General features: G+C 35.2%; 1 protein-coding gene across 4 annotated transcripts in view; it reads right to left on the reverse strand.

Annotated features, from left to right (window-relative positions):
- Window positions 1–3,582: 3,582 nt before the first annotated feature.
- The window catches only part of SMC5 (structural maintenance of chromosomes 5), an 83,995-nt gene continuing 69,691 nt past the window's right edge, over window positions 3,583–17,886 (reverse strand). For 3 of the 4 annotated variants that reach the window (XM_005868326.2, XM_014541297.1, XM_014541296.1), the window contains exons 18-25: window positions 14,087–14,212; window positions 11,236–11,280; window positions 10,701–10,796; window positions 10,149–10,253; window positions 9,817–9,936; window positions 7,157–7,336; window positions 6,973–7,068; window positions 3,583–5,875 (exon numbers count right to left, since the gene is read on the reverse strand). In XM_005868326.2, the coding sequence (XP_005868388.1) occupies window positions 5,732–5,875; window positions 6,973–7,068; window positions 7,157–7,336; window positions 9,817–9,936; window positions 10,149–10,253; window positions 10,701–10,796; window positions 11,236–11,280; window positions 14,087–14,212 (912 nt within the window). In that variant the 3' untranslated portion in view covers window positions 3,583–5,731. The remainder of the gene's footprint in view (window positions 5,876–6,972; window positions 7,069–7,156; window positions 7,337–9,816; window positions 9,937–10,148; window positions 10,254–10,700; window positions 10,797–11,235; window positions 11,281–14,086; window positions 14,213–17,886) is intronic. The other variant, XM_005868327.2, reaches the window with a different exon arrangement.

A 17,886-nucleotide genomic window follows, 5' to 3' on the forward strand; every position in this document is an offset into this window, starting at 1 on the left:
GTTTAACCAACAAAATCCCCAAGAGTTGGACATGACAAAACTGTCTTCAGCTCGGAATAATTGGACAGTTTTAATGACCTGAACACTTTTCCACTTCCTGTAAAAGTTTGCCTGCATGCTTTCCCACTTTCTGGAAGGCCCACTGTGAATACCCAAGTTCTGTAACTTCAAGTCTTCCCAGATTTCAGGTAGATCCCTGTCAATTCCAGCAGTATTCAAGCTGAGTACCACTTACTGCACTTAAAATTTGTCCTTGTGGTCCACTTTATAGCACTTGGTAGCTTTTTTTTTTTTTTTTTAGTAGAATCACATATAGGCTGTATTTTTTATCCTCAAACTATGTCATACAGTGTTTCCCTCAGTACATGTAAATTAGGATTGAACAGGTGACTAGTGGAATAAATATGCTCAAATTGCCCAGTGTTGGGAGAGAGAGCATTCATTAATGCTACAATTACTGAGTGCTTACTATATACTAAGCATTTTTCTAGGCAGCAATCCATTTTCTACCAAGTTTTCTGGGTAGGCAGCAATCAACACGACAAAGTCTGCCTTCAGAGAACTCATATTCGAGTAGAAAAGACAACAAATAAGTATAAAATTAGTGATAAATGCTATGAGGAAAAAACCAGTTAAGAGAATAGCAGTGGCTCGAGGTTGCTATTTTAGAAGAGGGTAGAGTGGGGAGATGTGTAGGAATCTTGAAGGCTGTGGTAACTGATTTTTGTGAAGGGAAACCTAGATACTTCTTTAAAAGCGTTGCCCATAGGCCATAGAAAGATTGGCTATCTCTTAGTCTGTGGATACTCCTACTTGTCTCCAAATACTCACCCTCCCCTTCTTGAGTAACAGAGGCTGGTGTCTAACCAGACACAAGACACACAGGTGGGGATGACATAGTCAAGCCTCACTTGCAGGCCATGGGACTATGTTCAGAACAAGAGCAAAAGTAATTTGTGCCTCTTGCAGATCATGCTTTTTTTTTTAAAAAAATACCTATATATTTTTTATTGATTTCAGAGAGGAAAGGAGAGATAGAAACATCAATGATGAGAGTCATTGATTGGCTGCTCCCTGCATGCCCCCACCTGGGGATCGAGCCCACAACCAGGGCACAGGCCCTTCACTGGAATTAAACCCGGGTCCCTTCAGTCTGCAGGCCAATGCTCTATCCATTGAGCCAAACCGGTTAGGGCAAGATCATGCTCTTAAAAGGAGTCTTCTGTCTTCTCCCCCTTGTGCCTTTCTCCCTTAGTTGTTTGGATACAGACAGGTGGGCAGAAGCTGAAGCAGCCATCTTGTACGGTAACGGACCCACTGGTTGAGGATGGCAGAGCAACAACACAATAGGAGTTGGTACATCACCCCAGACTGCTTATGCTGTTAAGAAAGGAATACACTTCTATCTCGTATAAACTATGTTTGGGTTTTTGTTACGACAGAAGTAGCTTGTACCCTAATTCAGAGGCATACTGGAGAAGCAGTATCTTACCCACAAGGAAGTTAATTACAAAATCAGGAAGTATTTATGGGTATAGCTCCAACAATTCAAAGGGCCAGAATAAAAAGGCCAGGATAAAAAGGCAGCATGATATTCTAGAAAAAAAACTTAATTAATCCTGTTTTTTTCAGCCCCACCTCTGCCTTGTAACAATAGTAAACGCTTGAAAAAGTTCTTTTTCCACCTACAGAATAGGGTTGTTGTGTATAATTACATGGAAACACTCTGAAAGCATAATACAGCTTATCAACAAATGATTATAGCATTTGGTTTACAAAATAACTTATTTAGGCTTATCAGAGCTAACCTTAACCACTCAAATGGTTTCTTTTCATGATTTATGACTGAAAAGGAGTCTAAGCCGCCTGGAAGATCCTTCCCAAGTCTAAGTATATGAAAGATAAAGAATGTAACATGTCACAATCTCCAGGGCTACATTAGGATTTTAAATATGAAAATAATTTAAATTTTTAACATTCATTGGACAGTTTATCCCAAATCTTTCCACTGGGATAATTTGTTTCAACCTACTCCTCACTGAGTACTTGGCAGGAATGACTAAGTGACCCCAGCCCCACCCCTGGCCCCGTCAATTTCAAACACATGGACCCAAATGCTAAGAGTATGTAAGCTTGATCCTGAAAGGTAAAATGAATGTTTACTAACTAAAGGACAGTCTGAGAGGTAAGGTGGTAATATCTGTGGAAGGAGCACACCTTGCATATGTTTCTAACTTGCCTAACAGCCAGCCAGCCTAGGTTACAGCCTCTCGGAGGAAGGCAGAGAGCACAGAATCCGTGTTGATTTTAGGCCGCTCCCAGCTTCAACAAATCCTCATAAGCACAGTTCTTATGAATGAGCTAAACAGAGTAGCCCCGCTTTCTCTTTGGGGTTAAAAAAAAAAGCTGCCTTTTAAAAAAATACTTAAATCTTCCAGCTATACTGCCCGAAAATCACTCAAAGTCTATAGTGTCTACATCCTTTGATCAATTGACACTACCAATGAAACAGAATGAAAATCTACACATGAACAGAATTCTCAGACCTTGATGTATAAAATGCATAGTACGTCATATTTTTCAAGATTTAAAATATCCAATATCAATAAAGCTGATATATATATATATATATGAAACATAAGCTTCCTACTGTGAGGTGAGGTGCCCTATTAGGCCCCTGATCTCATCTGATTCTGTAAGGCATTATCCTCATTTCACTAATGAGGAAATGGGATAAGGTAACTTGTCATAATCAAGTGATAAAGTCTGCCTAAAAAATATATTTAAAAAAACTTACTTTAGTAGGTTAATGTAAGAAATAAGACAAATTGACTATTGGGAATGTTTTTTGCAAATCTAGGCTTCCAACCTAAAAAAATATATGTATTTTTAAATATATTTTATTGATTTTCTACAGAGAGGAAGGGTGAGGGAAAGAAAGCTAGAAACATTGATGAGAGAGAAACATCGATCAGCTGCCTCCTGCACAACCCCCACTGGGGATGTGCCTGCAACCAAGGTACATGCCCTTGACCGGAATCAACCCGGGACCCTTTAGTCCGCAGGCTGACGCTCTATCCACTGAGCCAAACCGGTCAGGGCTCAACCTAAAAATATTTATACTTGCTTTGTAACTTGGTTTCTTTAGATGATTTCAACCTTTTTCATGTGTTTATTGCTTCTATTAGACTAATTTCCTTGCAGGCAGACAGGGACTAAATTTTCTATCCTCTGGAACATACATGGACTGCCAAACACTGTTCTGTAAAGGTAGGCATTCAATAGACTTGTTTTTCCATAAACCTGAAACCAAAATGAGCCTTAAAAATGTTCAAAATAGTCCGGTGTGGCTCAGTGGTTGAGTGTGGACCTATGAACCAGGAGGTCACGGTTCCATTCCTGATCAAGGCACAAGCCCAGGTTGCAGCCTCGATCTCCAGTAGGGGGCATGCAGGAGGCAGCCGATCAATGATTCTCTCGCATCATTGATATTTCTATCACTCCCTCTCCCTTCCTCTCTGAAATCAATAAATTCAAATATCTAAATAAAACAGTTCTCATTTAAAATAACATACACCAAAAGAATATGAAAATATGCATTTATTACCAACAAAGTAGTATTTCCCACAAAGAGGTTTTTTAATTACACACACACAACAGGACAAAATTATATTTTCTACCTACTAAAGATTCATACTCCAAAGAAAATAAGCACATGTTAAAGACAAGTAGAAAGCAGCAGCAGATCTTTCCTTACTTTGAATACTAAAATCTTTTCAATGGACTCTTTCCTCAGGCAGATCAATGAAGATTTTGTCATTAAAAGTACTTGCTTGTCACCTTAAGGTTTTCGCAATTTGAATGAAACAAAAAATAAGATTTTGCAGAAAATATATGAAATTTTAAGTGGCTGATACTCTAATGTGCTAGACATTATTCTTCTATTAATATGTTAAAATGATATATAATTTATCCTTCACAGCTCAAAATTCAATGCAAAAACAAATAGTAACCTCGTCTAGTAAAAAAATGTAAATGCTAACAAATAAGTTATGGAATAATTGTTAAGATATGCTAAGTGAAATAAAATTGACCATTATATTTTATTTTCAAATGCACATAAAATTCAAGCTTCTCTGTCACACTGATACTCATTTTGCAGAAATCAGATGACTGGCACTAACTTAGACAATAAACAAACGACACCAAGCACATATTAGTGAAGATATTTTGTTGGAAAACAAAGTATTAAACAACAAACATTTTTGGTAACAATATCACTTTAGCAAGTTTTTCAGTGTTTATATATATTGTTCATACTAGGAAAAATGCTACTTAAAAATATTTTTCATAGTACATGCATTAGACTTAGTTTAAGAGGAGAAGGCCCTTTTAAAATTTTTATAAAGAAAACATTTTAAAGTGAAAATGTCTAAGTGAAAGGACATAATCTATGGTTCATTACTTTTTGACATAATAAGAAAATAAATTTCAATGGCTATTTAAGAATATACAAAACCAAAACTGAATGCGATTTTTCAATTTATTCAACCTACCAAGTCAAAAAAAATTAATTTTGTCATTACTGGCACTAACCCTTGGATTAGTCCATTATCTTACAAGTTTTATTTTTTAAAAGAATAGAATTTGTTTGGCACTGTTAATTGGCACAACTCAGAGATAAACAAACGATTTTCTCCTCTATCCTTTCATACTGAAAGAAACAGTTAAGACTAGATTTTCTAAGATAATGGGGTAGTATAGCACTGTAAGGAAGGACTTATAAGGTTAAGTTCTAGAAAAATTATGGTTTTAAACAAGTCAACATTTTCCTTCACTCTTTACATAACACTTAAAAATTTCAAATATAAACTGTAGAAACCAGTATATGAAATCTTAAGAAAAATCTTACTAAAAATAATTATAAAAATGCTCTTAGAAATTTAAGATGTAAAATACAATTGACTTTAAATTAAAAAAAAAATCCCATACACTTTACAGTTATTCCTTAAAAACCCTTGTCACTTGATTTTATATTCTGTCAGTCTTTTGGTTGAATTTTGCATCATCTAGTGGCCACCTTGTGGCATTTCAAAAAAGTCCCACTACCATTTTTAACCAGTACTTTTCCCCTTTGAGATACCAATACAATTATAATAACAAATTTCATAAAACTTTTTTAAAGGCCCATAAAATTCCATTTCCTATTGGTGATAAGGTAATTTTTAATAGTAATAAATGAATAGATTTGTCATAAATTATTACTGTACATAAGACGACATTTCCATATCAATTTTTAAAAATTAAATATAATACTGGGAGAAAATATGACTTAAGCTCTATAGTCATCTTTAGACTAAAGTAATTAAAGTTACTCTGCAATTAAAGCTCAGGGTTACCATGTCAACTAAACTTCTTGTGACTGATAACCCCTTCCACTGCACCTTTGATTTGAAATAGTAAATACTTTTAACATGGGAACCCAATGACTTGTGGTTAGAGTGGTAAGGACTCAAGTCAACAAAGACTGAAAAAAGACTTAATTTTTACTATTGGAAGATGCTATTCCACAGAAAGAAGTTATTATGGTCTCTGTTCATCAACCCATTTGTATTTAACAGCAGGTTTCCAAAAAAACTGATCTTTTAGTCTTAATGAATCTCCCTTTATTCAGTTGAGCCATACTTATAAATAGAATTTAACAAAAATCCCAAAGGTCTCTTCTTTTACTTTATTGAGAAGGTTGAGTGAATGTTATACGGCGCCTCCGTCTTTGGAAAGCCTTTAAATTCCATCTGTTTGGTTCCAGCATATGAGGACCATTGTAGACAAACAATACTGTCATCTTTTCAGAATAAGGGAGATTCTGTAGGAGCTGTAAGTGTTAAAACAAGCTGTCATATAATGCTATATATACTAAGAAGTACAATTTTCCAACTTTACACATGTAAGAATATTTTTTGTAATATTAATGAAACTCAATATATACCCTGCCAGACTGTGATCCTTACCTGAATTAGTACATCTGAAGCCTGGCCTAAGGAATGATCAACATGCTTAGGGAACCTTCTACATTCACAGGCCGAAAGGGATGAGACAACTTCTTAGGTAAGACCTTGGAGAAGTGTGTCCTCCAGAATTTTAATTGGATAGTCACTTTTACTCATTTTTCCCACAAACGCTTCTCAAGCAACTTTTGTGGTCAGGCATTGTGATAAAAGTATATACCAGGGAAGGTTTGGTGTATAGGGCAAGGTGTTTGGTAAACAATAGGGTATTAACAGATCTGGCTATTCCACAGAGTGTCTGCTGGAACAAGGAGAGAGAGTACACTATTCACTAAAAATCTGAATTTAGGATGGTCTCACCAATGAAATTTTTTTGTGTGGGAATACTTAGTTAAAAAAGAAAAAAGAAAAAATCTGATTACATCAATAAATACATCTTTGAATACATCAGTTTTATAATTTACCCACAGTATACGGCCTAACAAAAGAAAATTTCCCATTGTAATGGTTCTAGCTTATAGAAGATTCTCTATAAAGAAACTTCTGTTTTCATCATAGTTAGTTTGTGAATAGATGTTGGGATACTTATGGTTTCCTCTGGACCAGGGTAGTGGCAGTGGTGACATTAAGTGTTGCCAAAGACAGGTCTTTCCAGGAAATGAGGAAGCCCACAAAGTTCTAGGGTTTTGCATTCTCCTGTGAGTGCTAAAAAAGGTACTTCTCTAGAGGAGTAAGTGCCAAAAGCAGGAAGAAATCTGTGTCCTAGAACATAGTGCCATGTCTACGTTTCTGTCTCCCATAAAAAGATTTCTGATTAAAGTGTCACTGGAACTTGTCCCCTTTAGTAATATAAATATTACTGTAATCTTTCTAGTTCCTTTCCTGGAGTGTTCCTGCTCAAATGTACATATTAGGCCCAAATCTGCTACACGACGAAGCCACTTTCAGGTTACTTATTACCTACCTTTGGCGTAATAAAGAAGTACTGAGAAGTGTTTTCTTTACAAGCAGTATTTACAACCATTTCAAACACTCTGCGTTCATTGATTGGGTCCATTCCCTAAACCATGACAATAATAATGATTATATTAAACTTATTATGAGATATAAGATAAAATAAAACTCAAGTGAAAGAATAATCACTGTACCTGATTGATTTCATCAACTACTCGGAATGGACACCTATTAAGCTCCTGAAGTGCCATCAAGTATAACATGGTAGAAACACTTCTTTCACCTCCGCTTTGATGATGAGGAGTTAATTCATGCAGTTGAGTACTACTTCGAAATTTGACTCTAATTCGAATTCCATATTTATCATAGTCTTCCTATAAGATGTTAAAAAAGTTAATAAAAGATGAGAGATCTTTGATAACTTCATACTATTACATAAAAATAGACTGAATAAATCAATTATAAGAAGAAAGAACTTAAAAGTTTAATGACAGTTTAAAGGAAACCAATAAAATATTAAAGAACCAGTTGCTATTTACAAGCTTTAGTGGGTCTCTAAGGATCTATTTCAGTAAGAAAAATAACCAGATTAAGAGTAACTTTTTTCCTTGTCTCATACCATTCCTTTCAAGTTTAGTAGTTTTCCCTGAGGGTTTTTGAAATTACTAAGTGAAAAGCCCCATCGTGGAAAGTCATGGAAAGGCACTATCTATTCCAGCTCCTTAAGTGCTAGGTTTTAAAGCTATAGGTGCAAATAATTAGAACAGTGGAATATCATGCTGTTTTCTCTTAGAAGCAGCTGTGTATGTCACTACAGAGGGCTCAGTGTCCTCTTCTTCAGCAGGTTAAGAAGAAAAATGTAGGCAGAGAATATATGCATACTTAAATGACACTTATATTTAATCAAATATATACACACAATACTTAGCAAAAACCTGGCACATAATAAGTGCTCATTAAATATCTGTAGTAATGAATGCACTTAGTGTTCTTTATATTTTGACTAAAATGAGGCTGCTCTAAGGCTTGTTTACTGTTCTTATTAGTCATTTCTAGACCAGTCAGATTCATATTTACCCTAAAAATGAGATAACGCAACTTGATAATTAAAGGTTAATAACTAGTTAATGAAAATAGAGCTTTTAAGGTCTAAGAGAGCACTGACCAAGAGAGAGAATGCAAGCCATGCATGCATTTAAAATGTTCTAGTAGTCACATTAAAGTAAAAATGAGATTAATTTTAATATTTAATTCAATATACCCAACATATCTTTAACATGTAATCAATATAAAATGTTTTAAGATATTTTACATTCTTTTTTCATACTAAGCCTTTAACATTTATGTATTGTACATAAATGTTACACACATTTTACATAAATGTTACAGCACATTGTACACATTTCAGTGCTCAATAACCAAGTGTAGTTAGTGGCTACCATAGTGGACAGCAGAGATCTAAGATTAACAGTAATAACTTCTATAAAAATACAAATATCTTAATCATAAAAAAAATCCTTATAGCTATCAAATTGTAGAAATACGCCACCTTCAATCTTTTTGCCCTCCAAAAGCAAAAACAAAGCAAATAAATAATAAGTTTTAATACTTTCAATTCACTTTTTAAATTTATACATTCCTTTTATTCCACAACAAATTTATTAACTACACTATTTCTTAACTATAACAGCTCTAATTGTTAGTTTTGTTTTGGGCTCTGCCACCCACTCTTTTTGCTCATCCTAGGATCCTTCCTTCATCTCACTGAAAACTCTGGCTAAAGAAAGAGTTCTAGAATTATGACTGAGGAGCCCAGAATAGTAACATTCCAAGGGGGAGGCTGAGAAGAGATAAGAATGTCCATTTTCCAGGGCCCATGGCTAGGTAGGACTATTGAACTGAAAAGACGAAGAATCACCTCTATGGTAGTAAGTTATCATTTAAAACACAGAATAACTATCCAGAAGAAACAGTACTATGCAATAGGTTCTAGATTAAAGGTTGGGATTTCTATTATCGTTCTAACCATTGGTTTCCCTATGCTTACTTGATCGTAATTATGCCTTATCTGGTCAAGAGGTTTGATAAAGCTCTCAGTAATCAAATTTTCATCCCATAAAAACTATACCACTTCCACTGAAGAAACAGAGTTAAGAGCTTAGGCTCTGGGATCAGATCTGGGGTTTGATTTTTTTGTTTTTTTGTTAATCCTCACCCAAGGATATATTTTCCATTGGTTTTTAGAGAGTGGAAGGGAGAGGGAGAGAGAGAGAGAAACATTTATGTGAGACACATTGACTGGTTGCCTCCGGTACATGCCCTTGACCGGAATCAAAGCCGGGACCCTTCGGTCCGCAGGTCGAAGCTCTATCCACTGAGCCAAAGCGGCTAGGGCTCCTTACACATTTCTTAAGGTAATTTTATTTTACCAACAATTGCAATGTATAAACTTATAGCTCAAGAAATTAGCAAATTTTCAAATATTTTCATCTTGTGAACTGTTAAATTCTGATCAAAAGGAAACCACTGACATTAGACTTTATTTCAGTTATGTCTGCCAGTTTATGACTCTGCTAACTTGGAGAGTGGTAGATTTATAAGGCAATGCAATGCATTTACTCATCACAGCTGAATAACCATTACTTAAGTCTGGATATAAAGAGTCAAGTATTAGTCACCAATCTCAAATGTCAGATACACACATAAGTGACCCTGATGAAATTCTATTGGTGGTCCTTTCATTCCTTTGAACAATTTTTTAGTAAGCAAAATTTTCATATATAAATCTAGGGTAAATAACAACATACATACAATTAAAATTACTTGCCAGGAAACATTTCAAAAGCAATTTTACCTCATTTTCTATATGGAGATCAACTTCACCAGCACACTGCATGGAACTAAAAAAATTGCTGAATTTTTCATTAATTTTTTCTACTAGCTCTTTTAAAGGATTAAGCCACCTTTCTTTTACCTGCAAATAAAGGCAATATAAAAACACAATTTAAAAGAAGTGTTTTACATTCTGATATACTTTATATAAAACAAATTTAATATCAGTATTAATCTAGTCACAAGAACAAACATTGCACTTTTTCTTAGAAACATATCATTTCATTTTGTATTATTCTACATATGATTAATGGTAAGAACACAACAAAAAGAAAAGATAAAGAAAACAATTACCTGTGAAATGCTTTCCCTATATTTATCCAGTTCAACTTTCTTTATCTTTAGTTCCTCAGTTAATTGCTCAATTTCTTCTTCTCTTTTTGTGTATTCCTCAACAACCTAGCAGGGAAAAATCATTTCTTTAAAATAAATCTACCAAAGGATAAAATTACAGACAATTTGCATTAATTAAAACATTAATTGAAAATGCCAATGTGTTGCATTGTTTGTATGTTCTTATAACATACTGAAAATGCCATTTTTTATTCTGAAAAAAAAAATAAACACTGCAGTATTTCAGGTTAGCCCAACTATTCTTTTTATAAAGAAAAGGCACAGAACACTGTGTTCCTTAGGAAGAATCTATTTAAAATTCTAATAGATTCAGAAATCTGGCATTTAAAGCACATTGTTCCTGCTGTCTAGCTTATTATTACCAAGAGCTCTAGTACAGAGTGGGAGGCAAGTACTGGAGGAAACTCTATGTGTGTGTGAGTGTGTGTGTATGTGTGTGTAGGAAGAGGGTGGTGGCGGTGGCTGCAGTAGGTAATAGGGAAAGAATCATACTGTAGGATTCAGTCCTGTGAAGCAAGAAGCTCTTGATCTTTCTTCGGTTAATAAAGCATCAATTTCATCCAGTGTGTTTGGAAGGTCCTGGAAAGCCTAAGGAAGAAAAAAATTATCCATCATTGTAGATAGTACAGTGAAAAGTTAAATTCAAATAGTTAAAATATTCGGCCGAGTATCTACTACTCTACCACCATGTGTTCAACAGCATGCTAACACAGAAGGAATCAAAGAAATTATAAACAGGGTTTTTGCTTTCAAAAAGCTTACACCTTTAAAAGGAAATAAAACATATACACTTACACGGGATAATACCTTAAGGCAGTGTACTGATGTTGAGTATTAAAATAAGCAGTACATATTATATAGGCTATGGAATTTAGAGTAGGAAGTATCAGTTCATGCTACAGAAGCTACAAGAGAATAGGAGAATTCAGAGGCCCAGAATTCATCTCCGGGCCTTAAAGCAAATGGCTAAGAAAAAGCAAGGCAGAGGGGAGACAGGAGCTTGGAAAAAAGAATGAGCACTGCATACCATGGGGGGTGAGGAGTTGTGTCCATTTGGAATGTTGGGTACTTGCTGAATTGGTAGAATGGGTCCAGAATATGTGGGGCATTGAAAGAGAGCAAGAAGTTAGAACTTTATACTGTACTGAAAAAGCATCCTAAGAATCTAATTAATTTGACAGAATTTCACCACAGAACTATCCATGCCAGAGAGACAAATCAGAACAAACACTTTCCTATGAGGGGAAGCAAGCAGTACACTGTTTTTGTTTGTTTGTTTTCAGCACAACCTGCAAAGTTCTTACACTACAAGGTACAAAATGAATCTTGGAACTCTGAAAAAGATCCTGATATTACATTAATCTAATATCTTAAGTTTTTTTTAACTTTTTAGAAAGCAGTTCAACTTCTATAGGACTTCAGATATTTGTTGAATCTGACTATCCACTGAGCTTTGAATTCATGTGCTCAACACTTATTTAATATCTTCACTTAACTCTAATAAGGCATCTTAAATGTAAGATGGTAAAACATATCTTTATTTCACTCACCAATTTGAGCAAACCTATTTCTCCTCCTCATCATTCCAGTTCATGGCAAAATTTAGGGGTTCTCTCTCCCACCCTTCACCTCAAATCCATTAGCATGTCCTGCTGCCTCTGTCTCTAAACAATTCCTCAAATCTATAAGCTTCTGTCTCTAGGATTTCCTCCCTAATCCATGTCACTCTATTCTCGTCTAGTCCACAGCAATAATCTTCTGTCCCCTTACTTCCAGTCTTATATCCTTACTTTATTCTCCATACAGCAGTTAGGAGTGCTCTTTTACTTATTTTTTCAATTAATAGTTTAAAGTTCATTAAGTAATACTAATAGAAAATTCTGCCAATTTTGATGGGATGAGGAAGTTTTTTGAAGTTCATTTTATTTTACTAAAACATTTTTTTACTAAAACCATTTTTTTTTTCAATTACAGTTTACTTTTAATATTACCTTGTATTGGTTTTAGGTATATAGTATAGTGATTAGACAATCATGTATTTTATAAAGTGTTCCCCCTGATATTTCCAGTAGTTAGTCATATCACTCCTTTAAAATCTTCTAGTATATTCCATCTCAAAATGAAACCCAAACTCCTTCTATGGTATAAAAGGCCATACATGACCTGACACTGCCTTCCTTTTTGCTTGGACTAGCCCCATTGAAGATTCCTGTTATTCTAAAACATCTATATACCTAAAAGCCTAAGTGACCATTATGACCAGACAACCGGCCAGTAGTTATGATGCACACTGACCATCAGGGGGAAGAAGCTTAACGCAGGAGCTGCCCCCTGGTGGTCAGTGCACTCCCACAGCCAACCTCCCATGGCTGGCCAACCTCCCACAGTCCCTCCCGCCGGCCGGCCAGCCTTGATGGCCAGGCCGAGGGACCCTACCCATGCATGAATTCGTGCACCAGGCCTCTAGTGTCAAATATTATTCTGTCCTGGGGGCTTTGTATGAACTGTTTTTTCTGCCTATGATATTTTCTCCCTCAAATGTTCCCTAGACTGATTTCTTCTCTTCACTCAGGACTCATCTAAAATATTATCTTTTCAAAGGAACCTTCCTTGACACTCTATCCTCTTACCTTGTTTTATTTTTAGCACCTCTTCCTACCCAACATCTATTTGCCTTTTTATTTGTTTTTTTTTTTAATCTGCCACATGATTCAGACTAGAATATAAATTTCAGTAAAGAAGTCTGTCTGTCTTGTTCAATACACATACACACATTTTTAATGAATGTATGAATTATCTCCTAATTTTGTTCCTTTCAAAAGCAGTATGACTTATCAAGGATAGAATCATGCTACTTTCTGAAAGAAAAATTACTACAGATATATTTACATTTATTTTATGATAACCCAATGTATTTTGGAGAAGTTCTAGCATATTTTTAGAAATAATAGCTCCTCAATTTGTCTTCAAAAATCTACATTCTTATTATGTACCCAGTCTATTCTTTGTGATTTCTATGTCTGATATCATAGAGTAAAACATTTGAGGATTTGAAAATTATAGTTCAATTAATTTTTTTCCAGTTTTACTTATATCCTTGTAGACATTTCATTATATCCTTAGTAGACATTTCCTTATCTACTGAAATAAGTAACATTTGAAATTAAGAATTCAAGAAATCCATACAAATGTCAGATATCTTAATATATTTTCTATTCATTTTCTCATTGTGACATTATTCTAAGAGGATAGGCATGTAGCCAAGGTATTATCCCTACTTGTAGAATAAGGCTTAGGGTCACAGGGCTATATAATTGGTGGAATTTGGCTAAAGGGCAGGATCTCCTCATGTTACTGAGTGATATATCAGCATATAATGGAAAGAAAGGCTCTTTTCTCCTTTCCTTACCAATAAATGTTTGCCCTAAAGATTCAGTTCCCATTGAACTCCAAATAAAAACCCAATATTCAGGAAAACATTTTCATTTTGCCTGCTTTTCTAAATATCACCTCTACTTACTGTTTCTTATATACCAATTACTGGTACTATGTTTCCATGAAAAACCACATCCCATTTCCCAATCCTACTCCTGAAAAGTGGCTTGGGGGAGGGACATTTCATTGGAAAAATGAATGTTATGGTACTAATAATTTTGCAAGGTGATACCCATGTTTTAAAAACTTTAGTACTAAGCAACACGAGTGACGTGCAAGTTTGAATACAGTAAAGAAAATTTGTTTAGCAAAATTACATACTCAGTTGAAAATCTCCTATTTTTTATGGAACATCATGTTTTTCATGGGCCATTACAATGCCTAACACATTTTAAGCTTACAAATAATGTTAACTTGTGGCATTATATACTTTTTATACTTACTGTTTGATATTCTTGAGGAACGGTCTGCTCTGCACCCAGGTTACATACTTGCCTAGCTCTCCTCATAAGCTCCTTGCATTTCTGCAATAATCGCTGTCTATTTTCATCCAACTCAATGAAATGTTGCTATTATAAGAAAAAAATATTTTGTAAATTTGAACAGAGGGCTATTTTTTAAAATTACATTACATTACATATCAAATAAGTTATTAAATTTTGATTGTGATAAGCAAATAATCAGAAAACCGTATCTCAAATGACTGCTTTTATTGTAAAGGTTAAATCTGAACTTAAAAGTTTATCAGCATGTACAACATTTCTCTAATCCATAAGAACTTTAAATTTAATTGCCTTTCCCTCAGTTTGATTTAGCTATATATAATTTCACTCTAATGAAATTTGAAATACACAGTGTATAGGCTTCCTATCAGAAAACTCAGCACTCAAATGTAAGTAGAACCTTTGATAGTTTTCCAAATGCCTGTCCATATAATTATCATTTATTCATGGACACATTCATTCCTTCACCAAATCATTATTGAGAATCTATTAAATGTCAGTTTTTATTATGCACTGAGCAGAGAAACGTAAGGGGGAAAGATACATAAAATCACTGTAAAAGAAACAGCTATTATTTATTTAAAGCTTATGTGCTAGATGCTTCACACATATTATTCCCTTATTTCTCATAACACTGAACAGTAATATTGTTCCCACTTTGCACATTAAAAAAAAAAAAAAGACAGAGAAATTAAAGCAACTTGTCCAATCTCACACAATTAGTTAGAGGCTGTCAGGATTCACATCTATGCCTGCTTATAGAGCTCATGCTCTTTTCATTATATCCTCTCAGTGGGAGAGATTGAACAAAGAAAAGCAAAAGAAAGTATATACATGGTGGTAGGGGATGCAGAAAGGCCAGAGTAGTCACAGAAGCTATGATAAGTGAATGGTCTTAAAGGACAAGTATGAAATTACTAAAGAGCAAGCAGCAGCAGGCATTCCCAGGATAGGTGATTACACAAGTAAAGGCAAGGAAGCTCAAAGATCCACTTATTTATGTAACAAGATCTAACATGTGTGGAGGAGAGGTAAGGATATAAAAGATCAGAATGGCAAGAGCCAGATGGCAAAAGTTTCATGTGTAACGAGAAGGGCATCATGGAATGCCTTCTGTGGCCCAAGCTTTGTTATAACCACTATCATATATGTTAATTAATCTAATCCTCACAATCTAAAAAAATATAATCTCCTTTTCTAGATGTGGCTCAGAACAAGTTTCTTAATATGAAACTTGTTCAAGATTACAGAAATAGGTCAGCAGGTTTCTAAGAAGACAGGTCGAGCTTACTCTTTCCATTAAACCTCAAACTTCAGTGTGCACAAAAAAATACCTGGGGTGGTAGATTATTAAAACAGTAATGATATACCAACCATATGCCAGACCTATTTGATTAAGTTCTCTGGGGCTGAGGACTGAACATCTGTTATTAACAAGGTCCTCGGGTGATTTTTAAACACACAAATTTGATAGCAAATAAACTAAACCAAGACAAAATGTTATAAAAAGTAAAGGTATATATACTGGACTGAACTGAAAACACAAGCAAGCCTTTATACTAATCACACAGTACTATAGTTTCCTTTAATGAATTCCTCAGTCTCTACACCCTGAGAGAAATAAAAATAAAGGTTAGTTTCCCAATCATCCCTACTCTGCTCTCTAGGGACAATCACACTTAGGCAAACGTAAAACAAGGAACAGCTAAATAGAAACTAAACACGCCTAAAGTCTTCTATTCCCGCTTCCTAGTACTCTGGACCTTGCTAAATGAGATGTTAGAACACCCTGGGAAAGAAATCCTTGAGTTGAACACGTGGGGCTCTGTGCTTAGGGGGGACAAAATCTCACTCAAAGATTTCCTTCTCTTTGGTGGCATATGTCTAATAAAATCTTTACCAGAGATGTTCTTTCAATAGGTACACTTAAATAAATAAATTTTTAAAAAAATCTGAGCTAGCCCAGCCAGCGTGGCTCAGTGGTTGAGCTTTGGCCTATGAACTAGGAGGTCATGGTTCAATTCCTAGTCAGGGCACATGCCTGGGTTGCAGGCTCAATCCCCAGGGTGGGGCATGCAGGAGGCAGGTGATCAATGATTGTCTCTCATCATTGTTGTTTCTATCTCTCTCCCTCTCTGAAATCAACAAAAAAAATATTTTTAAAAAAATGAGAGAGAGAGAGAGAGAGAGAGAGAGAGAGAGAAACATCAATCAGCTGCCTCCTGCATAAGCCCCGATAGGGGATTGAACCTGCAACCTGGGGATGTGCCCTGACCAGGAATCAAACCTCAACCATTGGGTATATGGGATGATGCTTCAACCAACTGAACTACACTAGCCAGGGCTATACATACTAGTACATTTTTGTGACATACCTCTTCACATAACATCTGTCCCCCACCCCCACAATTGTTGAGATTTATTTTGGGGGGAGGGTAAGGAGTGGAAGGGAGTATAGAATTATGTAAGATGATAATGTACAGTTAGGCTAGTAAAAAGAACTTTATATACATTTCTACTTAAGAGTCTAGCCCAGCCGTGGGCAAACTACGGCCCGTTTGAAATGAATAAAACTAAAAAAAAAAAAAGACCGTACCCTTTTATGTAATGATGTTTACTTTGAATTTATATTAGTTCACACAAACACTCCATCCATGCTTTTGTTCCGGCCCTCCGGTCCAGTTTAAGAACCCATTGTGGCCCTCGAGTCAAAAAGTTTGCCCACCCCTGGTCTAGCCCTTAACAATTAATACACAATAGAAATGTTTCATCTATGTAAGACATAAGGGGAAAAAAGAAAAAGTTTACAAAATACCTCTCACCAACATCTCAGAAAAGATTAGTTTGTAGGATATATGCTGAGAGGGAATTAGTAAGAATTATCTTTTCTCTGAAATTCTTTTTGAGAAAGTTCAACTGGCATGAAAGGTGTACAGAAATAACTTAATGAAGGAAAAGCTTCTCTAAGAGGGCCCTCTTGTGGAAGAAATCAGAATTGTTCACATAATTTCTTATTAAATAGCAGGTACACATGAAATTATTTAACACAGTAATTCTAACAACTTATTAAAATAAGAGTCAAACAGAGTACAGTTAGGCTAGTAAAAAGGAACCAAACTAAGTTCTAGATAGCATGAACTCTGAACTTTTACTAAAACACTAGCTGTAAATTAAAACATTTCTTCTTCAATATTTTAATACAAGCACAAAATTTCATTCCAATTTAAATGGTCTAAAATCCAAATGTTACCTATATGTTTTAATACATATAAGATAGCATACATATTACAATAAAGTAATGGCAATAATACTATTTACTTGTTAAATAACCCCCCTTCCCCCAAATGTATCTCATTTTAAAAATGTCTCCTCTGAAATTTTTTTTGGGGGTGGGGTGGGAGAGTGCTAAGCAGGTAGGGAGAGGAGAGAACATTAGATAAAAGCACAGGATTTAGTATTAGGATTAACAAACTAATTTCCAATCTTTAATTTATATTGATCCTGATATAAATAGATACTTTTAAGGAAATATTGGTGTACACTAAGCATATTAAATTAAACTAGAGGCCTGTTGCACGAAAAGATTCGTGCAATAGGCCTTCCCTTCCCCTGGCTGCCGGCACTGGTTTTCCTCCGGCACCCGGGACCCAGGCCTTCGCTCCGGCCGGAGCCACCTTCAGTCTTCGCTCCACCGCTTGGCGCCTACGTATGCAAATTAACCGCCATCTTTGTTGGCGGTT

This window comes from Myotis brandtii, unplaced genomic scaffold, assembly GCF_000412655.1.
Source record: "Myotis brandtii unplaced genomic scaffold, ASM41265v1 scaffold266, whole genome shotgun sequence".
Lineage (NCBI taxonomy): Eukaryota > Metazoa > Chordata > Mammalia > Chiroptera > Vespertilionidae > Myotis > Myotis brandtii.